Here is a 26,771-nt window from a genome sequence, read left to right on the forward strand (position 1 = left end):
TGCTTTGAACTATTTACTGGCTGTGGTTGTTTTGCCACCCTGCCTGAACTAAAGCCAGGGCCTTGGGACTACTGACTGTTTGTGTTAACTGCTTCGCCCTGAAGGAAGGTTGGGCTTGTGTGTATGGGCATTATTTGTCTGTCGCCCTCCTGAACCAAATCTTCCTTTTCTTCCTAAATTAACTCCTTAGAAGAGCTCCTTTTGTTTGTTTTAAACCTGCTGTCTATTAATTTCATTTGGTGACCTCTAGTTCTTTTATTGTGGGGAAAAAGTAAATAACTTTTCCTGATTCATTTTTTCCACACCAGTCATTATTTTATATACCTCTATCATATCCCCCCTTAGTCTCCTCTTTTCTAAGTTGAAAAGTTCAAGTCTTTTTAATCTCTTCATATGTGACCCTTTCCAAATCCCTAATCATTTTTGTTGGTTAGCTTTGTATTAGTTAGTTGTAGAAATTATGCAGTGAGAGTTAGTTATATGAGTAAAGACCATTGTCCTTCACTTTCTTTTTAAAACCTATCAGGGTGAACTTAAACACTGTGAGTACATGCCCAGTTCTTCCAGTTGGAAGTGCTGTTTTTCATGTTGGAAGGTGATTTTGATGAATGACAGGCTCTCACAGCAAGTCTGTTGCCTTGGGCTGTCACACATTCCCCAAAAATGTTATTCTTGCTTGGCATTATAATTAAGAGGAAGAAAGAAGTGGAAATCTAAATTATGTCTCTTTGTGATGGAGAGTTCACTGTGACCTGCTTCTGACGCCAGCCCAAGGTCCCCACCCTGCACAATAATCTCTAAGGGTATGTCTACACTACCCCGCTAGTTCGAACTAGGAGGGTAATGTAGGCATACCGCACTTGCAAATGAAGCCTGGGATTTGAATTTCCCGGGCTTCATTTGCATAAGCGGGGCGCCGCCATTTTTAAAACCCCGCTGGTTCGAACCCCGTGCAGCGCGGCTACATGCGGCACGAAGTAGGTAGTTCGTACTAGGCTTCCCTAGTTCGAACTACCGTTACTCCTCGTGGAAGGTGCCACTTCGTTGCACCACAATAGTTCCTACCTTTAAGAGAGCAGACAAAAAATATTATGTTCTTCATAAGGACTCTGAATTTTTTTTTTTTTTTTTTTTGCATCCTTCTCATGACAACCTTGTCAACACTGTAAATGTGGAAAACAGCACTGCACTCAATCCACACTAAGGCTATATCTAGACTGCAGAGTTAAATTGGAAAAGATACGCAATTTGTGGTACGCAAATTGTGTATCTTTTTCCCATGTTCTTTCGAAAAAGGCTTTTCCAAAATTTGATGCATCTACACAGCACGAAATTTCAGAAAAACCTGCTCTTTTGACACATTCCTTATGCCTCATAGAATGAGGTTTACAGGGATGGTGAAAGAGCGCATCCACTTTTTCAAAAAAGTTTTCGGAAAAGCAAACATGTTCCTTGGACCTGGCATTGCTTTTCTGGTAAACCTCTGGTATCTCGGAAAAGCGCTGCAGTCTAGACGTAGCCTATATGACAAAGACCTAAAGCATCTTGATTTATTTGGCCATAAATCAAGTTCCTGGGGTACTCTTCAGTTTAAGATCACCATCTACCAAGTGAAATACTGTTTCAAGTTTAAATTGTTTAAATCGGGCATCTTCTACAAGAACAAAGGGAACCATTTCAAGTAATCATTAGAGAGCATCAGCTGATGGCCAGAATATGACTGCAGTCCTCCCCGGATGCCATTGATAAAGCTGCTCATTCTCTCTGCACAATACAATTGAGGATCTCCCTTCTGATGGATTGACGCTGTTTGCAAAAAATACCAGATCAGTCCCTGCATACCTTGAAAGACAGTAAGAGCACCTTGCATTCTGTGGGAATTTATACCCTTTTATACAAAAAAAAGTTTAGTAAATCCCAAACAGCATAGAAATCTTGTCCTGCTTTGTTTCCTGCCTCCTACATATCTTACAGACTCCAGTATAAGAAATGACAATTCCAGAAGACAAGACCTCACAACCCACAGCTTTAACACACCAGTTGTGAGAGAGTGGTTGAGGTATTGAATTATCTTCCCCACTCATACCTGCTTAAATAATCAGCATCTCTTTCGCTATGGTGACCATCTTTCTCACTTCTGCTGAACTATGGACATGGGTGTTTTAGAGATCATTTTAACAGAACTCCATCCACTTTACTTCCTTCCCACCATCCCACCCTGCTTCCCCAACCCTCTTCAGGGACCCTCTCTCATAAGTACCTTTTATGACTGAAAGGTGTCCTCTGGAACTTGAGTGCTATTGAACCAGTTCCTATGCAACAATGAGTCATGGAGTTTTGTTACAAGTATTTCCTCATTCCAAAAAAGAATTGCAGCTGAAAACCTATTGTGGGTCTAAGATTACTTAATAGTTTTGCAAAGATTCTGAAATCAATATGTTAATTCTTTAGGCAATAATTCCATCATTAGACAAAGGGGATTGGTTCACAGCTTATGTTCTATAGGAGAGTTACTTTCATACAGTGATTCACCTTCTCTCACAGAAAGTTCCTATTCTTTGTTTTTCTGTACCTAAAATGATCTCAAAATGTCTCTCAGTAATGGCTCCTTGTCTTCACAGACAAGGAATTCTGATTTTCCCATACTTTGATGATTGGTTGCCCAAGGGATGGTCCTTCAATAAACTCTTGCTGGCCACTGAGGGTGTGTCTAGACTACAGGGTTTTTTCGAAAAAAGTGGCCTTTTTTCGTAAAAAACTTCCCCTGTGTCTAGACTGTTGCCATGTTCTTTCGAAAGTAAATCGAAAGAACACAGCAGTTTTTTCGACCGCGGAAAACCTTGCTTGACGAGGAATAACACCTTTTTTTGAAAGTGCGCTTTCAAAAAAAGGTGCTATGTAATGCAAACTGTGATTTTTCAAAATAGAGCATCCAGATTGCCTGGGTGCTCTCTTTCGAAAAAGCGGTTTGCTTTTTCAAAAGTACTGATTGTAGTCTAGATGCTCTTTTTCGAAAGAGGCTTGCAGTCTAGATGTAGCCTGAAAGGCCTATAGACCTATTTCTGAGACAGGGACCACAATTACACATCCAAAAGTAAAAAATAACCCCAGTGCAAAGTTTAGTGTTCATAGAAGCTTACCTTAATGTGGTAGAGGCCCAAGCATACCTCCCTTCGCACAGTTTTATAGCCCTCGCCAATTTAGTCACTATAGTCCAGATCAGTCCCCAGAGATCTGCTGATTGTCTCTAGTTTTTGGGACCTGGCAGCTGCTACCTTTGTGATGAGTCACGTGTTATCTTCAGGGCAGCTCAGAACTGTTTGCCAAGCCAACAGAGTTTGAACAAATTACTCTTGATGCTCTCACTCATGGAAAAAATCCCTTATCTAGTGGAAGGACTCTCACAATTTTGCACATTCAGTCCCCTTTCATCTCTAGTATCATCAATATCAGACACATAACTTTTAGAATTCAAAACCCATCTAAACACCCACTGCTAAAAGCAGATGGTCATCTCTTGAGTCCAAGCCACACAACAACATACTGCAACTCTGAACAGTCAGAAATGCCTGTCTCCATTTTCTTCCAGAGTAAATACATGAAAATCGTGTCAGATAACATATTGTGCATGTTTTGTATCAGTCATCAAGAGAAACAAAGGTCATTTTCCTTCTACTCTGGAGCAGTGAGACTTTGGAATTGATGCATTTGAAATAAGATCTCAGCAGCTTTGTTTCCTGGCATGCAAAACATCACAGCAGACTCTTTGAATAGATATTTTTTGTTGGGTCACAACTGGGAGATAACGCCCATTACGTTCCACTGCATATTTTGATGTTGGGGCATCATGGAGAGGACCTGTTCACCACAGCCAAAATAAAAAACTCAGGAGTCAGACTGTCCCTATGGGTGCTCCACTGCCTGTGCACATCCCCTCTGCTTCAGAGTTCTTTGTGATGGAATGCAGCCGTAGAGAAGGAAGTGCAGAGCAGTTCACCTGCACAGCCCTGTAAGGCTACGGTGCAGAGCATGGCAAAGCATGGATGCATGTGCAGGCTGAACAGACGCTGCTACCTAAAATCTCTGAACTGAGTTCATGAGATGCATACATAAGAATGGCCATACTGGGTCAGACCAAAGGTCCATCCAGCCCAGTATCCTGTCTACCAACAGTGGCCAATGCCAGGTGCTCCAGAAGGAGTGAACCAAACAGATAATGATCAAGTGAACTCTCTCCTGCCATCCATCTCCACCCTCTGACAAACAGAGGCTAGGGACACCATTCCTTACCCATCCTGGATAACAGCCATTCATGGACTTAACACCCATGGATTTATCTAGTTCTTTTTTAAACCCTGATATAGTCCTAGCCTTCACAACCTCCTCAGGCAAGGAGTTCCACAGGTTGACTGTGCTCTGTGTGAAGAAGAACTTCCTTTTATTTGTTTTAAACCTGCTGCCCATTATTTTCATTTCGTGGCCCCTAGTTCTTGTATTATGGGAACAAGTAAATAACTTTTCCTTATTCACTTTCTCCACACCACTCATGATTTTACAGATCTCTTATTATATCCCCCCTTAGTCTCCTCTTTTCCAAGCTGAAAAGTCTTAGTCTCTTAAATCTCTCCTCATATGATGGGACCCGTTCCAAACCCCTAATCATTTTAGTTACCCTTTTCTGAACCTTTTCTAATGCCAGTATATCTTTTTTGAGATGAAGAGACCACATCTGTACGTAGTATTCACGATCTTGGTGTACCATAGATTTATATAAGGACAATAAGATATTCTCCGACTTATTCTCTGTCCCTTTTTAAATGACTCCTAACATCCTGTTGGCTTTTTTGATTGCCGCTGCACACTGCGTGGACATCTTCAGAGAACTATCTACGATGATTCCAAGATCTCTTTCCTCATTAGTTGTAGCTAAATTAGCCCCCATCATATTGTGTGTATAATTGGGGTTGTTTTTTCCCAATGTGCATTACTTTACATTTCTCCACATTAAATTTAATTTGCCGTTTTGTTGCCCAATCACTTAGTTTGTGAGATCTTTTTGAAGTTCTTCACAGTCTGCTTTGGTCTCAACTATCTTGAGCAATTTAGTATTGTCTGCAAACTTTGCCACCTTACTGTTTACCCCTTTCTCCGGATCACTTATGAATATGTTAAGTAGAATTGGTCCTAGGACTGACCCTTGGGGAACACCTCTAGTTAACCCTCTTCATTCTGAAAATTTACTGTAGATACCTAGGGTACGTCTAGACTACATCCCTTTTTTGGAAAAGGGATGTAAATTAAACATATCGAAATTGCTAAGGAAGTGAGGATTTAAATATCCCACACTTCATTAGCATAAAAATGGCAGCCACTTTTTTTTTGGCACGGAGCTTTGTCGGAGAAAAGCTGCAGTCTAGAGGCTGATCTTTTGAAAAAGGCTTTATTTTTTAAAAGCTCAGCCTCTAGATTGCCGCTTTGCTCTGACAAAGCTCTGTGCCGAAAAAAGCGGTGGCCATTTTTATGCTAATGAAGCATGGGATATTTAAATCCCTGCTTCATTAGCAATTTTGATATGCCTAATCTGCATCTCTCTGTCGGCAGAGAGATGCAGTCTAGACACACCCATAGAGTGGAGCACACACATGGAGACATATCTTGAAGAACCACAGTTACTATACAGGGCGAGTAATCTATTTGTTGAGCATGGATTACAGATCGTGTGAATGTTGCTAAATATAATGAAGAAGAGATATTGGACCAGACTTTAAGAATTTTCCCTTCTAAGAAACCATTCCTGTCTACACTAGAATTTTTAGAAAAATGTTCTACTTCTTTATTTATTATCATTGCAGCTCCAACAGTAGGAATATTATTGTAGACGTGTCAGCATACGCTGGTGTTTTATACCAGTTGTATCTGAAACTGCCTGAAGTGTAGAGGAAAAGTGGACAACATGTTTAGGCACACTGAATATAGCAGACTTACGAAACAAAAACTATATGATAGTTATTCTTTGTGTTTATGATTAGCTAACTGGATTTTTTTACACTAGCAATTTTTTGTTACTTTTGTAGTATTGCAGGCAGTGTTGCAGAGAGCTTTGACACAGAAAGTGGGTTTGAGGACTCTGAGAACAATGATATTGCCAATGCAGTTGTGCGCTTCATCACCAGGTTTATAGACAAAGTGTGTACAGAGAGTGGAGTTACACAGGATCACATCAAGAGCCTTCATTGCATGATACCAGGTAAGAACTAGTATACAAAAAAAAAGTGGATTCACAAAATTGTCACTTCTTTCTGGGAGCTGATATTTTCAGGTAGAAGTGTATTTTTGCTCTCAGTTATTTTCAGTATCGTTTAAGGGTTTGTTTCCTAGACAGTAATAATTGATAAATTCCAAATAGTCATTGATGGTATCTACTCTGCTTTTCCTTCACAGGAATTTCCTTCAGGATTTCAAGAACAGTGGAGCTATATTTAATTTGTTTTATTCTTTCTTATACTGTGTGAAGTTTAAATTATGATGTCATTGATTCCCAGGCATTGTAGCGATGCACATTGAAACTCTGGAGGCTGTCCATCGAGAGAGTAGAAGATTACCACCAATACAGAAAGTAGGTTGGAATCATACACAATTTGAAGTGGTTTCAGCCTTCCTTTTTCTAGTATTATGAAAAGACATCTGATCACTGAACAGGATAATTAAGAAATTTTCCACCAGTGATAAATAAATTGTTTGGCTTTGGTCCCATGAAACATGAACTTGTGAAAGTAACAGAGCCTCTAAGCATAAAGAAGTAATTGCATGCCAATAACTTATAAAAGACCCATTATACTGAGTTGAATCCAAACTCAACCTCTTGCGGAGTCAATCTCATAATTTTATATTTAAATGTTTTCATGGCAAATAACAGTTTGGTAGATTCCAGTCTTATACTGTACATGATATTTACATATAAAATTCTTATATTTGACCTTCAGCCTAAGATTCTGCGACCAGCTTTGCTACCAGGAGAAGAGTTAGTATGTGAAGGTCTCCGTGTGCTGCTGGATCCTGACGGGAGAGAGGAAGCAACAGGAGGATTGCTCGGAGGTCCCCATATTCTCCCTGCAGAAGGAGCATTGTTCCTTACCACATACAGAATTATATTCAAAGGAACTCCTCATGATCAACTCGGTATGGTCTTTCTTAGTAGGATCAAAATAATGTATGTTCTGGCAGATATACAAGACTTTGAACTGGCCCGGCAGTTTAACAAAACTATCAAAACCTATCTAATCAACAAAAAATGTGATAGAAATGTAGCCATGTTAGTCTGGTGTAGCTGAAACAAAATACAGGACTATGTAGCACTTTAAAGACTAACAAGATGGTTTATTACATGATGAGCTTTCGTGGGCCAGACCCACTTCCTCAGATCAAATAGTGGAAGAAAATAGTCACAACCATATATATCAAAGGATACAATTTAAAAAAATGAACACATATGAAAAGGACAAATCACATTTCAGAACAGGGGGGGAAGGTAAATGTCTGTGAGCTAATGGTATTAGAGGTGATAATTGGGGAAGCTATCTTTGTAATGGGTAAGATAGTTAGCGTCTTTGTTGAGACCGACGCGTAGAGTGTCGAATTTTAGCATGAATGACAGTTCAGAGGATTCCCTTTCAAGTGCAGATTTAAAAGGCTTCTGCAGCAGGATGCAGGTAATTAAGTCGTTGAGACAGTGTCCTTTCTGGTTGAAATGGCAAGAAACTTTTTTCTTTGTGATCCTGTCTAATATCTGTTTTATGGGCATTGATCCTTTGGCGAAGTGTCTGAGACGTTTGTCCAATGTACAAAGCAGACGGACACTTTCGGCACATGATAGCATAAATTATATTTCTGGATGCGCAGGAATATGTATTCTTGATCTTATAACTCACTTGGTGAGGTCCAATAATGGTATCAGCAGAATGAATATGTGGACAAAGCTGGCAACGGGGTTTGTTGCAAGGGAAGGTACCAGGGTTGGTATTAGTGTGGTATGTCTTGTGGTTGTTGGTAAGAATCATCTTGAGGTTATGTGGTTGTCTATAGGAGACTATGGGTCTGTCTCCCAGAGCCTCTTGGTGTTTAGTATCCTGTTCCAGTATAGGCTGTAGTTTATTGATAATGTGTTGGACAGATTTAAGTTGGGGGTTGTAGGTGATGACAAGTGGTGTTCTATTGTTGGTTTTCTATTGTTGGTGTTCTATTGTAGTCTTGGGTCTGTTTTGAAGTAGATGGTTTCTAGGTATTCGTCTGGCTCTTTCAATTTGCTTTTTTATTTCTCCAGGTGGGTAGTTGAGGTTTATAAATGCTATCATGTGCCGAAAGTTAATATCATTAGCTCACAGACATTTACCTTCCCCCCGCCTCCCGCATCTCCCTTCTGTTCTGAAATTTGATTTGTCCTTTTCATATGTGTTCATTTTTTTAATTGTATCCTTTGGTATATATGGTTGTGACTATTTTATTGATAATGTGTCTCAACGACTTAATGACTGTCTCAATGACTTAATTACCTGTATTCTGCTGCAGAAGCCTTTTAAATCTGCACTTGAAAGGGAATCCTCTGAACTGTCATTTATGCTAAAATTCGACACTCTACGCGTCGGTCTCAACAAAGACACTAACTATCTTACCCATTACAAAGATAGCTTCCCCAATTATCACCTCTAATACCATTAGCTCACAGACATTTACCTCCCGCTCCCTCCGCATCCCCCTTCTGTTCTGAAATGTGATTTGTCCTTTTCATATGTGTTCATTTTTTTAATTGTATCCTTTGGTATATGTGGTTGTGACTATTTTCTTCCACTATTTGATCTGAGGAAGTGGGTCTGGCCCACGAAAGCTCATCATCTAATAAACCATTTTGTTAGTCTTTAAAGTGCTACATAGTCCTGTATTTTGTTTCAACAAAAAATGGTTGAGAATTCAATTAAGTGCTAATTTAATTCATGCTGATTATAGTCCTTTGAGAGTTTTCACTTATTTACTTAAAATAAAAATATATTTTGAGGTTTCTGTTCATATTTGCACAAGTGAAAGCAGTTCAGTAGTGTTATCACCTGAGTGAAGGAATGTTACGTAGTGGTTAAAGCTGAAAACTGGCAATCAGGACTCTCTAGTATATTCCTGGCACTCCCACAGACTTGCTGTATGGTTTGGACAAGTCTAAAATGTTACTTTATGGAGAATTTGTGAAACATGCAGAAGTACACTGTGTACTACAGAAGTACAAAAATGTCATTAGCGCTAAAGATTGAAATCTGATATAATTGATTCATGTGTCAATTGATGAGCCATGTAAGGATGGAGGCTTGAGTTGAGAACTTTAACAGGGGGAGGGAGATAAATTCCTGACCTCAAAGACCCGCATATGTTAAAACATTTTTAAAAATAGCACAGAATAGTAAAAGTGCAGTAATCAAAAAACTAAGAAATGACTCGGAATGACAGAAATTTGTAAAAGTAATTATCTTCGACATATTGAAAATCCTGTGTGATGGAGTTACCTTTTTTTTTCACCTTCAACAATCACTCCTTAATTAAGCATTGTATTTAATTATGTCATGGGAAATGTGGTAGTTCTAAAGATCAGATTTTCTAGTTTCTCTGCTTTAGTTAATTCATTTTATCAACCAAAAATGTAAAAACATACAGTTCATAGTTTTTATATGACAAAACAGATGCATATCAAGTATATATAAACTTCAAAATGTAATATGGCAAATCACTAGTAGTTAAAGGCTGATTTTTGGACCTATACCACAGTAGTTTTTTTCTGTAATTTCCACCATTTAGGAGAGAGAGAATGGAAAAATATATGTCCAATCATCCTAATTAATTTCAAATAGGAAAAATGAATGTATGTCATATTCTGAGAATTTATCACCTCCTTTAAAACTTTTTGCCTAAAGTGGATTCTGAATTGTTGTTGGCCTCCTGGCCAAAATCTTATGCCTTATTTCCTATTACTTTGCTCCCATTCATTAACACCCATTCAAAGCAAAATATGATTAAATCAGATATGATTCCATGACCTAATATATCTGTAAATGATTCTATGGTACTTAGCTGGAGAACAGACAGTGATACGGAGCTTTCCCATTGCATCTATTATGAAGGAGAAGAAGATTACTCTACAGAACCAGCTGCAACAGAATATGCAGGAGGGACTGCAGATCACCTCGGCATCCTTTCAGGTAGAATGGAGTGCTTTATATTTTGTTAAACATCTGAAATTATCTCATCAGAATAACCTGCTGCAAGTAACACTTTGGCCCCTGGGAAAAAGCTGAGTGTTCTCAATTCTTCGTGAAGTTACTGGTACTGGCAGGGTCTCAGCATCTCAGAGAACCCTTCTGCATTGCTTTCCCATCTACACAATCAATACTGACTAGAGCATTAATGGTTTTCACTGCCCGTTTCTCTCATCATTGATGGAGCCACAGGATCTGAACAGCTTCCTGATGATTACAAGTTTAGGGACCACTCTCACATCCTATTCTTCAAATAGGAAGAGTACAGTTTGTAGGGATGGGGATCCTCTTGAGATTTTTCTTCTTCCAGAGCCCTCTCCTTTAGATTTAGTCTGAGGTAATTTAATCTATGCTGAGACTAGAGGAGACTAAGGGGGAATATGATAGAGGTCTATAAAATCATGATTGGTATGGAAAAAGTGAATAAGGAAAAGTTATTTACTTGTTCCTACAATAAAAGAACTAGGGGGTCACCAAATGAAATTAATTGGCAGCAGGTTTAAAACAAACAAAAGGAAGTTTTTCCTTCACTCAGCGCACAGCCAACCCATAGAACTCCTTGCCAGAGGATGCAGTGAAGGCTAGAACTTTAACAGGGTTCAAAAAAGAGCTAGATAGATTCATGGATGTTAGGTCCATCAATGGCTATTACCCAAGATGGGTAGAAATGGTTCCCTAGCCTCTTTTTCTCTGGAGGTAGGTGTCGGGGAGGGATCACGTGAGGATTTCCTCTTGTGATGCCTCCTTCTGGGGCATCTGGTATTGGCCACTGTCGGCAGACAAGATACTGGGTCTGACCCAGTATGGCTGTTCTTATGAGACCCTAAATGAAGAGAAGAATATAAGGTAGAAATCTTCACTAATTCTGTTGCTTACAATTAAAATTATATGATGCGGGGTTTCAGAGTATGAAATGGTTAGCTAGATCTGGCTGCTACTACATTACTTCGTTGAGGATCAAAAAAATCACAGTTTGGTGAAAGGGAAAGTCTTTTAGGAGTATGTCATCAATTTCTTCTTGTTAGTGTTTTGAATAGACTCTTGGTAATATATTTTTCTCTCATATGCATTATCTTATACAAATGAATGGATTTAATTAACAATTTAAGGAGTCACTCCTTTATGCCTTTCAAGTAAAACAGTAACTGTGAGGCCTTTTCCTTTCCAAGACTCTTTTTGGAGACTAACCGTAACAAAATTTACATCCTTCAGTTGTATGTTAAATACAGATACAAATCAATTTCTGGTTCTGGACTGTAATCAAATATAATCTCTGCTTTTTTGTCGGAAATTATAAAAACAAAACAAAACAGCAAATAGTTTACATTCTGTTCCTTTTCTTACAGCCAGAGTTCAGTATTACGTGAAATAGACCCCCTCTGCTTTGTGTATTAATTATGACTTTTGAGGGAGAATGGTTACAGCTATCTTATTTTAAGGTATTTAAAATTTCTTTTGGGGGTGGCCCATATATATTCAAGACTTCATTTCAAGGAAGTCCAGAACAATTGGATTATTAGCTGTTTGGAGAGAAAACAAAGGATAAGGTATGCAGCTCTGGTGAGACCCACATCTAGAGTATTGTGTCCAGTTCTGGGGCCCCCACTACAGAAAGGATGTAGACAAATTGGAGAGGGTTCAGCAGAGGGAGACCAAAATGATTAGGAGGCTGGAGCGCATGACCTATGAGGAGAGATTGAGGGATTTGGGTTTGTTTAGTCTGCAGAAGAGAAGAGTGAGGGGGGATTTGATAGCAGTCTTCAACTTCCTGAAGGGAGGTTCCAAAGAGGATGGAGAGGGGCTATTCACAGTAGTGATGGATGGCAGAACAAGGAGCAATGGTCTCAAGTTACAGTGGGGAAGGTCTAGGTTGGAAATTAGGAAAAACTATTTCTCTAGGAGGGTGGTGAAGCACTGGAATAGGTTACCTAGGGAGGTGGTGGAATCTCCATCTCTAGAGGTTTTTAAGTCTCGGCTTGACAAAGCCCTGGCTGGGCTGATTTAGTTGGGATTGGTTCTGCCTCGGGCAGAAGGCTGGACTTGATGACCTCCTGAGGTCTCTTCCAGCTCTATGATTCTTGTGTCTGGCAAACAAAATACACATCAAAAGTAACTTCATCTTGAGCCTTATAAAATAACAAATACCTCAGAAATATTTATTTTGAAAATTCTTTGTAAAGTTTATACAGACCCTCATTTTCCCTCTCATTTATTGCTCATCCTCAAAACTTAAGAGCTGGGCATCATCCCTCTGGTTAAGAATTGTAGGTTAGGACTCTTTTTAAGCTGTATAAACACCATATTTTGACGGAGCAGAGATATCATTGGTGGCTAGTACAAAGCACTTCCTTTTCTAAGGGTCGTTTTTGGTTATCATGCTTTATTACTAACACAGTTTTTGAGGCTTTGCAAGGTGAGGAGTGAATATATGGCATAGTGAGAGAGTCTTGAAAGTAGAGTGCCAATCTTTTTACTAGTTTTGACCTGTCTATTTCAAGGGCTTGAGACACCAAAATCTTTCCAGGCCTTGTCATTCCATGTAGCAAGAAAATATAGCTGGCATTTTAACTAATGTATAAATGTTAATGCGAAAGCTACTTCATAGATTTGCTCTGATGTTTTGTCTTAAATTTGAGAACTCCAGACACCGCAGAGTAGAAATATTTTGGCATTAGAATATAACATTTAAAAAAGTAAAAACAGATACAATGAATTCCCACAATCAATAACATACACATATTTCTGTATTTTACCAATATATTATTTTACTTCCCTTGTGGGATCTCTTCCATTTTTTAATCTGAAAAGTTGCCATATTAAATTTTTTAAAATCTCTAATCTGCTATGTATTTTTATTTGCAGTTAATTAAAGTAGCATTTGATGAGGAAGTAAGTCCTGAAGTGGTAGAAATATTTAGGAAACAGCTAATGAAGTTCCGTTATCCCCAGTCAATCTTCAGCACCTTTGCTTTTGCAGCTGGTCAAACTGCATCACAGATTATTTTACCAAAGCAAAAAGAAAAGAACACTTCTTTTCGGTAAGGTATAATCTATTTTTTCTTTCATACAAATTTATTATTGATATTCTGGTTTAGCATTAAATTCTATGTATCATTTTTATGGTTTTCCAAAACTGCAAGTACATTGAGGTAGTCCTCAATAAAGCTGAATTGTCTGGTTTCTATCAAGTATGTTACATCGGTATGGCAAATAAAAGCAACAAAAAAATATATGAATTAGTAATATAAGTGTATAATAAACTTGTTGAACTACTTGCCTTAGGAAATTATGGAAGTATTTACTGTAATAAGATTCAAAGCATACAATTAGGCAAGTATATGAATATCTACAGTTATACTAATTTTATGGCAATGTATAATGAGGATGCTCATACTTCAGAGTGTGGGCTGATCACCAATAAAGGTAAAAAGAAATTTACACTCATAGGATGGTCGTGTCCAGTTTTTCTGGTGCTCCATAATGTAGAGTTTGGGGTTTTTAGTCACTCTTTGAAGTAGGTCCAGATAACCTGCATTCAAGAGTTTTGAGAGATTGAGGAACAAACTGGATGATTAATGTTACATTTCAATAAGTCTTGGAACACCGATTCATTTCCAAAAGTTGTTCCAATATTTTAAAAAGATAGAAGGGATGACCCAGATAATCATAAGCCTGTCAGTCTGACATTGATCCCAGGTAAGATAATGGAGCACCTGATATGTGACCCAGTTAATAAAGAATTAAAGAAGGCTAATTAATGCCTTGGGTTTATGGAAGATAGATCTTGTCAAACTAACCTGAGAAGCCTCCTGCTTGCTGTGCAGGACATAGGAAGAAGAGGAGGGGTTGCTGTTGTCAGGGTGCCCCTCCCTCCACTCTGAGCCCCATCTCCACAGAGCAGCAGGGGGCAGGGATGGAGAGAGTTTGCTGGCTGCTTTTGGGAGTGGTGCAGGGCCAGGGGAGGGGTGAGCCTGCCTTAGTTCCTTGCACCATCACCCAGAAGTCACCTGTGGTAAGCAATGCCCAGCTGGAGCCCACATTCTGAACCCCTCCTGCACTCCAAACCCCTGCCCTAGCCCTGAGTCCCCCTGCATCCAAACTCTCTCTGAGAGCTAGCACCCTGAACCTGCTCCTGCACCTCAACTCCCTGCCCCAGGCTCAGCTCAGAACCCCTCCCACACTCCGAATCCCTTAGCCCAATATCAGTCTCTACATCCCCCTCCCCTGCACTCCAGCCCTCTGCCCCTAGCCTGATAAAAGTGGATGAGGATGGGGGAGGGAAAATGGAGTGAGCAGAGGCGGGGCCTCAGAGAAGGGGCAGGAAGGAGACGGGGCCAGAGTGTTTGAGGGGGACCTGGATTTGAGGGAGCACCCAGATGAAGAGAGGCTACAGAGACTGGGACTGTTCAGCTTAGAAAAGAGGAGATGGAGCGGGGACAGGATAGAGGTCTCTAAAAGCAGGGGTTGGGTGGAGAGGGTGCATTCATAAAAGTTCTTCATGAGTTCCCATAAAGAAGGACTAGAGGACACCAAAGGAAAGGAATGGGTAGCAGGCTTCAAACTATAAGAGAAAGTTGTTCTTCCCAAAGCAAATAGTTAACCTGTGGAACTCCTTGCTGCAGGAGGCTGTGAAGGCTACAATTAGAACAGAGTTTAAAGGGAAGTGAGATCAAGTCATGGAGGTTGGGTCCATGGAGTAGTCTTAGCCAGGGGGTAGGAGTGGTGTCCCTGCCCAAAGTTTGTGGAAGGCTGGAGAGGGATGGCACGAGACAAATGGCTTGGTCACTGTCTTCGGTCCATCCCCTCCAGGGTCCCTAGGGTTGGCCGCTGTCGGCAGACAGGCTACTGGGCTAGATGGACCTTTGGTCTGACCCAGGACGGCCATTGTAAGCTCAGGGCTCAGGGTTGGGGGTCTCAGTGGACCCCCTTGATTTTCATGCACACCTGCTCCTGGGTGGCCAGGCTGGCAGCTCTCCTGCCCTAGCCGGCCACTTTCCTGTGCCTAGTGCGGAGATCGTGGATGAGGTCCACGATGTCTGCACTAGCCCAGGAAGGTGCCCGCCTCTTGCGGTCCAGGGCAAGCTCCCGGGAGCCGCCAGCCTGGTCCCGGGAAGAGGGGGTGGGCTGGGGGACATCGGGTGGGTGGCTCTGTGCCGTGCCAGGTGCAGGGTCTGCTGGCTGGGTGCTGGCAGGCTTGCACCTGGCACGGGCACCGTAGCCAGCCCCTGCCCCTTTAAGGGGTCCGGGGCCGGGAAGGGGGCATAGAGTTTCCCTGGTGTTGGCCAGAGTGGCCACCAGGGAAAGCTGGGGAGGGCTAGCCTCCCACTAGTTCAAATTAAGGGGCTACACACCCCTTAATTCGAACTAGCTAGTTCGAACTAGGCTTAATCCTCGTAAAATGAGGTTTTCCTAGTTCGAACTAAGCGCTCCACTAGTTCGATTCAAATTCGAACTAGCAGAGCGCTAGTGTAGCGGCTATGAATGTTAGTTCGAACTAACGTCCGTTAGTTCGAACTAACATTGTAGTGTAGACATACCCCCTGAGAATGTAAACTTGATAAAACAATGGGAATCTACCTTAGGAGCACAGGAATGTGACCACCCAGCCAAAACCCATCAGACAAAGAAACCACTGCAAGGATCAAGATCACAGGATAGTCTGCTGACAAATGTAACGGCAGAAAGGCGATTTGAGATTGCGGGATAACTGATGTCCTCTGTAATGGATTATACTGATGACAGGCCTTCCTGCTCCTGAAATTGCATCAAAACATTGAAACGTCTCTCAGCTGGGCCATGTGTGTAGAGCAACCACACTGATTACCATTGTACACAAAGGTTCCATAGCACCATTAGCATTTGCCTGTGTTCCTGGCGGGCTCCAGCTGCCAGTTCCCAAATTCTGTGGACCTGAAAATGATATAAGTCATGTGCTAATCTTTTGTCAGACCCAGAGGTTATGAAACAAAGTAATTCCCTGGAGGCCTTTGGGGGGCAAAGCCTTGGGATTGAAACCACAAGATCCACCAAAATTCATTCTTGTAGAATGATTGTCTTAACCACATGGCCAAACTGAAAATAATTACTGCATTACATAGTGGAGACAAGAATCCCCCAATAAACCCAGACCACCAATTTGATTGACTGCGTTAGTCTCAAGGAGATCCTAGCCTATTCCATTCCTGCTTGATGCTAGCCTTGGGGGAGGAGGAATAAAAACCAAATTGTCCAGAGACAGTTGTCCACAGATCACTGTTTAGATGGCCTTGGGACTGTGCCCCAAATTCATTCTTGTGGAAATATCATCAGGACAACAGGCCAAACCGCACACTTGATTTAATTATTATTAATATTTCACATGAAAAAGGGGGGTATGAATCCCTGCTAAAAAATCCAGTCCCGAAATTGGACCCATTGGTGATCCTTTCATTCTGTCACCCACACCCCATTTATGCCGGGCCTACCTGCAGATAGCACTTGTCATACCCTGCTTCTTGTACATCCCCATGGTGGTGGGAATGTTCTGTATATGACTCAATGCCACTTTTCGCATGCATTCCTGAAAGTACAGGTGCTGCAAAGCAACTGCTCTGATCATATGTACACCCGGAGGTGTATAGAATGTTCGCACAATTATATTAATATATGTAACCATGCTGGGCTGCTGTCAGGGTCCATAGCCATTGGAAGAACTGTAATTTCGCCTGTAGGAGCTGTGCAATATGGGTACCCCTGACAAACTGAAGACAGTATCTGGCCAGCCCACATGACACTGCACTAAGGGTGTTGTTTATTATTGTTTCGTTTTTGTTTGTGTGTAACGCCTCAGGGGAATCACTAGTGCCAGTGCCTGCATTTCCCTATCCCCATCCCTGTCCCATCCTGAATTCCCTTTTGCAGCCTTTCCCCCAGCAGATCCAAACACCTTTGCAATTGTGAGCCTTCCTTGGTTGATGATTTACCTCACCCCTGCCTCTCGCATCTCCCTCCGCTCCTGCAATCACCTAGAATCATAGAATCATAGAGCTGGAAGAGACCTCAGGAGGTCATCAAGTCCAGCCCCAAGGCAGGATCAATCCCAACTAAATCAACCCAGCCAGCGCGTTGTCAAGCCAAGACTTAAAAACCTCTAAGGATGGAGATTCCACCACCTCCCTAGGAAACCTATTCCAGTGCTTCACTACCCGCCTAGGGAAGTAGTTTTTCCTAATATCCAACCTAGACCTCTCTCGCTGTAACTTGAGACCATTGCTCCTTGTTCTGCCATTTGTCAGTACAGTGAACAGCCTTTCTCCATCCTCTTTGGAACCTCCCCTCCCCTGCTATCAAATCACCCCTCACTCTTCTCTTCTGCAGACTAAACAAACCCAAACCAAAACAAACCCAGGGTGGCTGAACTGGAGGAGCTAAGGGAGGTAGAGAGCTATGTTGATGAGACTTTCCGGGACACTGTAGTACTGTCCCAACTTCAGTCTAAGAGCCCCAGTGCTCTTAAGGAGGATGAAAGTCTCAAGGGAACAGAGCATTCAATGGGAGCAGAGGGAAACCATCCCGTAGTTGGGACCCTCCTCCCAGAGGATGTTGCGGTATCCTCTCACACTGAGGATACCTCTGAGGGAGAGGGAAAGCCAGTTAGGAAGAGGCAGGTCTTAGTTGTGGGTGATCCGATCGTTAGAAACATAGATAGTTGGGTTTGTGAAGACCGGGAGAATCGTATGGTCACTTGCCTGCCTGGTGCGAAGGTTGCGGGTCTCTCGAGGCATCTAGATAGACTTATGTGTAGTGCTGGGGAGGAGCCGGTGGTCGTGCTACATGTAGGTACCAATGACATAGGAAAGGGTAGGAGAGATGTCCTGGAGGCCAAATTTAGGCTTCTAGGAAAGAGACTGAAATCCAGGACCTCTATGCTGGCATTCTCGGAAATGCTTCCAGTTCTACGCGTAGGGCCAGGTAGGCAGGCAGAGCTTCAGAGTCTCAATGTGTGGATGAGACGATGGCGTAGGGAAGAGGGGTTTGGATTTATTAGGAATTGGGGACACTTTTGGGAGAGGGGGAGCCTATACAGGAAGGATGGGCTTCACCTAAACCAGGGTGGAACCAGAGTGCTGGCACGAAACATTAAAAAGGCCGCAGAGCAGTTTTTAAACTAAGAGATGGGGGAAAGCCGATTGGTGCGGAGATGCACGTAAATCGGAGGGAGACTTCTCTTAGAGGAGAATCCATTGATAGAGATTCTCTAAGCTGTAGTCAGAAAGAGAGGAGGGAAGAGGGCAAACCATGGGCCAGAGCAGATGAACAACCGCATACAAAGGAATCCAATGCATCAGGGAAGGGCAGACAAATAAGCAGTGGCAAATTTTTAAAGTGCTTGTACAGAAATGCTAGGAGTCTGACTAATAAGATGGGTGAACTAGAGTACCTCGTATTAAATGAGGAGATTGACATAATAGGCATCACTGAAACCTGGTGGAATGAGGAAAATCTGTGGAACACAATCATACCAGGATATAAAATATATCGAAAGGATAGAGCAGGCCGGGTGGGTGGCGGAGTGGCACTGTATGTGAAAGATAATGTAGAATCAAATTAAATAAAAATATTAAGTGAATCAACATGTTCAATAGAATTGCTATGGATAGTAATTCCATGCTCCAATAATAAGCAATTAGCAGTAGGGATATATTACCGACCACCTGACCAGGACAGCAATACTGACATTGAAATGCTGAGGGAGATTAGAGAGGTTACCAAAATAAAGAACTCTATAATAATGGGGAATTTTAATTACCCCCATATTGACTGGATACATGTCACTTCAGGAAGAGAAGCGGAGATAAAATTTCTCAATGGCTTAAATGACTGCTTCTTGGAGCAGCTGGTACAGGAACCCACAAGGGGAGAGGCAATTCTCGATTTAGTCCTGAGTGGAGCGCAGGATCAGGTCCAGGAAATAACCGTTCAGGACCGCTTGGGAATAGTGACCATAATATAATAACATTCAACATTCCTGTGGTGGGAAGTACACATCAGCAGTCCAGCACCCTGGCATTTAATTTTAAAAAGGGGAATTATGCAAAAATGAGGAGGTTAGTTAAACAGAAATTACAAGGAACAGTGACTAGAGCCAAATCCCTGCAAGCTGCATGGAAACTTTTTAAAGACACCATAATAGAGGCCCAACTTAAATGTATACCCCAAATTAAAAAACATAGCAAGAGACCTAAAAAAGAGTCACCATGGCTTAACCACCATGTAGAAGAAGCAGTGACGGACAAAAAGGTATCTTTTAAGAAGTGGAAGTCCAATCCTAGTGAGATAAATAGAAAGGAACATAAACACTGTCAAATCAAGTGTAAAAATGTAATAAGAAAAGCAAAAAAAGATTTTGAGGAACAGCTAGCCAAAAACTCAAAAAGAAATAACAAAATGTTTTTTAAGTACATTAAACGCAGGAAGCCTGCTAAAAAACCTGTGGGTCCCCTAGATGATCGAGATATAAAAGGAGCAATGAAGGACGATAAAGCCATTGCAGAGAAACTAAATGATTTCTTTGCTTCAGTCTTCATGGCGGAGGACGTTGGGGAGATTCCCAAATTTGCACCGTCCTTTGTGGGTGACGAATCTGAGGAACTGTCCCGGATTGAAGTGTCATTAGAGGAGGTTTTGGAACAAATAGAAAAACTTAATGTTAACAAATCTCCAGGACCGGATAGCATTCATCCAAGGGTTCTAAAAGAACTCAAATGGGAAATTGCTGAGCTATTATGTGTGGTTTGTAACCTATCCCTTAAATCTGCTTCCGTACCTAATGACTGGAAGGTAGCCAATGTGACCCCAATATTTAAAAAGGGCTGTAGAGGCGATCCTGGCAATTACAGACCGGTAAGTCTAACTTCAGTACCGGGCAAATTAGTCGAAACAATAGTAAAGAATAAAATTGTGAAGCATGTAGAAGAACATAATTTGTTGGACAAAAGTCAACATGGTTTCTGTAAAGGGAAATCATGTCTTACTAATCTATTAGAGTTCTTTGAAGGAGTTAACAAACATGCGGACAAGGGGGATCCAGTAAATATAGTATACTTAGATTTTCAGAAAGCCTTTGACAAGGTCCCTCACCAAAGGCTCTTGTGTAAATTACATGGCCATGGGATAAGAGGGAAGGTCCTTCCTTGGATTGAGAACTGGTTAAAAGACAGGAAACAAAGGGTAGGAATAAATGGTAAATTTTCAGAATGGAGAGGGGTAACTAGTGGTGTACCCCAAGGGTCAGTCCTGGGACCAATCCTTTTCAACTTATTCATAAATGATCTGGAGAAAGGGGTAAGCAGTGAGGTAGTAAAGTTTGCAAATGATACCAAACTGTTTAGGATAGTCAAGACAGAAGCAGACTGTGAGGGACTCCAAGAAGATCTCACCAAACTGAGTGATTGGGCAACAAAATGGCAAATGAAATTTAATGTGGATAAGTGTAAAGTAATGCACATCGGGAAAAATAACCCCAACTATACGTACAGTATGATGGGGGCTAATTTGGCTACGACAAATCAGGAAAGAGATCTTGGAGTTATCGTGGACAGTTCTCTGAAAACTTCCACGCAGTGTGCAGCGGCGGTCAAAAAGGCAAATAGGATGCTAGGAATTATTAAGAAAGGGATAGAAAATAAGACCCAGAATATCTTACTGCCCCTGTATAAAACTATGGTACGCCCACATCTTGAATACTGTGTATAGATGTGGTCTCCTCTCCTCAAAAAAGATATTTTGGCCTTGGAAAGGGTTCAGAAAAGGGCAACTAAAATGATTAGGGGTTTGGAACAGGTCCTGTATGAGGAGAGGTTAAAGCGACTGGGACTTTTCAGTTTAGAAAAGAGGAGACTGAGGGGGGATATGATAGAGGTATATAAAATCATGAGTAGTGTGGAGAGGGCCGATAAAGAAAAGTTATTTATTAGTTCCCTAAATAGAAGAACTAGAGGACACCAAATGAAATTAATGGGTAGCAGGTTTAAAACTAATAAAAGAAAGTTCTTCTTCACACAGCGTGTAGTCAGCGTGTGGAACTCCTTGCCAGAGGAGGCTGTGGAGGCTAGGACTATAATAGAGTTTAAAGAGAAGCTAGATAATTTCATGGAGGTTAGGTCCATAAAAGGCTATTAGCCAGGGGATAAAATGGTGTCCTTGGCCTCTGTTTGTCAGAGGCTGGAGAGGGATGGCAGGAGACAAATCGCTTGATCATTGTCTTTGATCCACCCTCTCCGGGGCACCTGGTGCTGGCCACTGTCAGCAGACAGGATACTGGGCTAGATGGACCTTTGGTCTGACCCAGTACAGCCGTTCTTATGTTATGTTCTTATGTTAAATCCCTCAGCCCCTTCTCATAGGTCATACGCTCCAGCCCCCTTATCATTTTGATCTCCCTCTGCTGGACCCTCTCCAATGCATCCACATTCTTTCTATAATGGGGGGCCCAGAACTGGACACAATACTCCAGAAGTGGCCTCATCAAAGCCGAATAAAGGGAATAATCACTTCTCTAGATCTGCTGGCAATGCTCCTCCTAATGCGCCTTAATATGCCATTAGCCTTCTTGGCTACGAGGGCACACTGTTAACTCATATCCAGCTTCTCATCCACTGTAATCCCCAGGTCCTTTTCTGCAGAACTGCTACTTCGCTTGTCGGTCCCAGCTTGTAACAGTGCTTGGGATTCTTCCATCCCAAGTGCAGCACTCTACACTTGTCCTTGTTGAACCTCATGAGATTTCTTTTGGCCCAATCCTCTAATCTGCCGAGGTCACTCTGGACCCTATCCCTGCCCTCCAGTGTATCTATCTCTCCCCCTAGCTTAGTGTCATCTGCGAACTTGCTGAAGGTGCAATCCATCCCCTCGTCCAGGTCATTAATAAAGATATTGAACAAAAACGGTCCTAAAACAGATCTTTGGGACGCTCTGCTAGAAACCGACTGCCAACCTGACATCGAGCCATTGATCACTGCTCGTTGGGCCCGACAGTTTAGCCAGCGTTCTATTAATCTTTCAGTCCATTTATCCAATCCATACTCCCTTAACTTGCGGACAAGAATATTGTGGGAGACCGTATCAAAAGCTTTACTTAAGTCAAGCTATATCATATCCACTGACTTTCTCATATCCACAGAGCCAGTTACCTCATCATAGAAGCTAATCAGATTGGTCAGGCATGACTTGCCCTTCGTGCATCCATGTTGACTATTCTTGACCACTTTCCCCTCTTCCAAGTGCTTCAAAATGGATTTCTTGAGGATCCTTTCCATGATTTTTCTGGGGACTGATGTACGGCTGACTGGTATCTAGTTCCTTGGATTCTCTTCTTCCCTTTTTTGAAGATGGGCACTACATTTGCCTTTTTCCAATCATCCAGGATCTCTCCCAATCTCCACGAGTTTTCAAAGATAATGGCCAAAGGTTCTTCAATGACATTTGCCAACTCCCTCAGTACCCTCGGATGTATTAAATCTGGGCCCATGGACCTAAGTTGAATGTCTTTGATCCAACCCCCTTACACACACCTTATGCAGCATGTAGACCTCAAACACAAGAACCCTGATTACTTGTATCAAATCTTGGTTGACTATGCCACCAGGAAACACAGCAGGCTCACTTGCCTGGGTGAGTACTTCACCCTGAGCTCCCCCATTGTCCAAATCTGGTAGGCTGTCCTTGGTAATCAAAGGTGCTTCCCCAGTCCCTGGAGCAAGGATCCAGCTCTGGGCTTACCTTCAGACAAAATTACAGCACTCTGTTTGTCTTGGGCAGGGTTTGCTTACTCCCTAATTTCTTGTTCCTGCAACAGTAACTAGGAGGGAGAGGAAAACTCAACTCCCCCTGCTGTGAGAATCTTTTCTCCTGCCTGCTATGTGTCTTTAAGGAGTCATGCTGCCTGAGACTAAGTATATGGAGAGCTTTCTCCTTTCTCCTTCCCACTCACCGCTCTTTCTCCACTTCCACAGGGAATGTAGCTCAGTAAACTTGGACTCTGGAGCTTTCTGCTCCTACCCATATTCTGAGACTCCAGGGCTACGTCTACACTGGCCCCTCTTCCGGAAGGAGCATGTAAATTTCAGCAGTCGTCGTAGGGAAATCCGCGGGGGATTTAAATATCCCCCGCGGCATTTAAATAAAAATGTCCGCCGCTTTTTTCCGGCTTTTAAAAAAGCCGGAAAAGAGCGTCTAGACTGGCCCCGATCCTCCGGAAAAAGTGCCCTTTTCCGGAGGCTCTTATTCTTACTTCAAAGTAAGAATAAGAGCCTCCGGAAAAGGGCACTTTTTCCGGAGGATCGGGGCCAGTGTAGACGCTCTTTTCCGGCTTTTTTAAAAGCCGGAAAAAAGCGGCGGACATTTTTATTTAAATGCCGCGGGGGATATTTAAATCCCCCGCGGATTTCCCTACGACGACTGCTGAAATTTACATGCCCCTTCCGGAAGAGGGGCCAGTGTAGACGTAGCCCAGTGGTAGGGAGTTTGTCCCCATCCTCCCTGCTCATTGCCCTTTGCAACAAGAGTTGAGTTAAGCTGTAAGATGAAGCCCTCCTGCAGAAACTTAATGCAAGATCAAGACTGAATTTTGGGTCCTGCCTCAACCTTGGTGTGTGTAAAATGGAGGCTGAGCTGTGTTCTTTTCAAGCCCTGCATTTCCAGGTGATGAGTCAGCGACCCACTGCCCCCCTTTTTCAGCAGTTTTCATGATTCCCAGACTCCCTCCCCCAACCATAAAACACTGTTACCTTAATTTGGTATGGCCAAACAATGGGAAATTGTCCCTGAGTATGTATGTTTCCAGTGGCATTCCGCATGGATCAGGTTTTGATCCTGTTCTGTATAACATTTTTATTAATGACTAGAAAAAACAAAATTATCACTGGTGAAAATTGCAGGCAACATAACAATTGGGAGAGCATTAAGTAAAGAAGACAGATCACTGATTATAGAACAATCTGAATCACTTGGCAAGCTGGATGCAAGCATATACTATACATTTGTGTGTGTGTGTGTGTGTGTGTGTGTGTGTGTGTGTGTGTGTGTGTGTGTGTGTGTGTGTGTGTGTATATAAAGATGTGTGATTCTGTCTCTAGGTCTGTCTGTGAGTCCATCTGTTCAACAACCCCTCCTAAAGGGTAAGAGCTAGGACCACAATATTTGGTATGTAGCTTCCTCTTACCATAACTTAAAGCATGGTCAGTGTTTGATTGTGTCAGGAAATTGGGATGTGCCTGGAATTTGATTGTTTTCCATAACATGGAAAGGGAGGGGACTGAGTAGAGGGATGCTATATTCAGTCACCACTGGGGGCAGTGAGCACAGGAGAGCACTATATTGCAAATTAACAAAAAAAAAAATTAATGGAGATTGCCCATCTCCTAGAGAAGGGACCTTGAAAGGTCATTGAGTCCAGTCCCCTGCCTTCACAGTAGGAACAAGTACCATTCCTGACAAATTTTTGCCCCAAATCCCTAAATGGTCTCTGCAAGGATTGAATTCACAACCCTGGGATTAGCAGGCTAATGCTCAAACCAATGAGCTATCCTTCCCCTCCCTACATTGCACCACCTAATAGTATATTGCACTACCAACGGAGTGACAACTGGGCACAGGGCTCACCATCTTGCCTGTCACCAGCACAGGTAAGTGGCTCCCACCCCTAAATCTCTACCTGACACCACTGAGGCACTGCCAGGGCCAGGCAGTGCAGCGCAGCAACAGCCCACCAATCCTCCGCCAGCACCTCCAGACCTTCTTCCCAATCCCTACAGGCCAGGCCCAGGGAACACTGGTGAGAGGTCTTCACGGCCCTTCTCCTGTCCTCAGGCCGGGCCCGGGGAGCACCACCAGGAGGCCTGTATTCACCACCACCACATTCTCTCCCTGGGTAACGCTCAGTGAGTTTTCTAGTATAAACATATACATGTAGGAACTCCCAGTTATGCTGCTGCTTAAAGAGCTAATGTAATCCATCCTTAGATGCATAAACAGGGGAATGTCAAGTAGAAATAGAGACATTATTTTATCTCTGTTTGGCACTGGTGTTCCAATTCTGGTGTCCGTAGTTCAAGAAGGATACTGAAAAAACTGAAAAGAGTTCAAAGAAGAGTCAAGAGAATGATTAAAAGCTTAGAAAACATGCTTTAATAGTGATAAACTTAAGTAATTGGATTTATTTTGCTTAACAAAGAGAAGGTTAAGAGCTGACTTGATCAAAATTTATAAGTGGCTACATGGAGAAGCAATATCTAATAATGGGCTCTTCAAAATAGGAGGGAAAGGTAAAGCATAATCCAGCATCTGAAAGCTGAAGCTCAACAAATCATATGGGAAATAATGTAAGGTTTTAACAGTGTAAGTAATTACTCACTGTAACAATTTACCAAGGATCCTGGTGGATTCTTCATCACTGATGATTTTTTATTTAAATTAAATGTAGGGGCTCAGACTAGATTATCACAATGGTTCCTTCTGGCCTTGAAATTTATGAATGTTACTTGCTATTATTAGGCCATTTACTAGACAGGATAGATTATTAGTCTGTTACAATAATTAATGTCTTCCTCTATTAATTAGTGCTTTTTTGGTAAGTGGGCTAGAATCCCAACATAGTTCTGAAATAAAGAGGTTTTTAGATCTTTTTTCCTGTCTTCAATCCGTTAATGAGGAAGATTTTGTTGCTGTTTTGCCAACAAAATTCAACATCTACAAACAGGAGATAGTTGCTTATTTTTTACTATTGAATATAGTTAGAATAGTGTTGCCACAGCACATTTTCTTAAATCTCAGGACTAACCATTTAAAATTATATTAGGAGCCATTTTCTGAGGTCCTAACATCCATTTCCTTTCTTTAAATTAAATGAAAACATTATAAAACATGCTTTTTGTGGGTGAAAAGATACATCCTAAAAATGTATTTTGGTATACTGACATAGACACTGAATATTAGTGAGAGTTAAAGATAACTATTGTGTTTTACCTACATTTTGACATCAGGTATTGTTGTTTATTTCTGAATTGTAGCACCTTCTCAAAAACAATTGTGAAAGGAGCCAAGCGTGCAGGGAAGATGACGATTGGTCGTCAATACTTACTAAAAAAGAAGACAGGCACTATAGTGGAAGAAAGAGGGAATCGTCCAGGTTGGAATGAAGATGATGATATCTCTGGTAAAATATATTCATATTATTAGATGGACTTATGCATCTATTCAGTAGGTTGTATCAACAGATGTGAAAGTATAAAATGAAGTGATTTGTTCAATGTACAGAAAGTATTACACATGGAAATACCACACTTCCAGACTTCACAGAAAAGTATATTGGAGCTGAAGGAAAAAGTGTGTGTTTGTTTTTTCTAAATATCTCAGTTTCTAAAATCCATAGCTGTCACTATTGAGACAAGATGGGTGAGGTAATGTATTTTTTTGAACCAGCCTCTGTTGTTAAGGGAGACC

General features: G+C 41.8%; 1 protein-coding gene across 11 annotated transcripts in view; it reads left to right on the forward strand.

The window, feature by feature from the left end:
- Positions 1-26,771, forward strand: part of SBF2 (SET binding factor 2) — a 639,223-nt gene that overhangs the window by 481,579 nt on the left and 130,873 nt on the right. For all 11 annotated transcript variants that reach the window (XM_006129312.5, XM_006129315.5, XM_025187865.3 and 8 more), the window contains 6 exons: positions 6,075-6,247; positions 6,543-6,616; positions 6,984-7,179; positions 10,108-10,235; positions 13,155-13,330; positions 26,339-26,484. In XM_006129312.5, coding sequence (XP_006129374.2) covers positions 6,075-6,247; positions 6,543-6,616; positions 6,984-7,179; positions 10,108-10,235; positions 13,155-13,330; positions 26,339-26,484 — 893 coding nt within the window. The remainder of the gene's footprint in view (positions 1-6,074; positions 6,248-6,542; positions 6,617-6,983; positions 7,180-10,107; positions 10,236-13,154; positions 13,331-26,338; positions 26,485-26,771) is intronic.

This window comes from Pelodiscus sinensis, chromosome 5 (genome assembly GCF_052426305.1).
Source record: "Pelodiscus sinensis isolate ZL-2025 chromosome 5, ASM5242630v1, whole genome shotgun sequence".
In the NCBI taxonomy this organism is placed as follows: Eukaryota; Metazoa; Chordata; order Testudines; family Trionychidae; genus Pelodiscus; species Pelodiscus sinensis.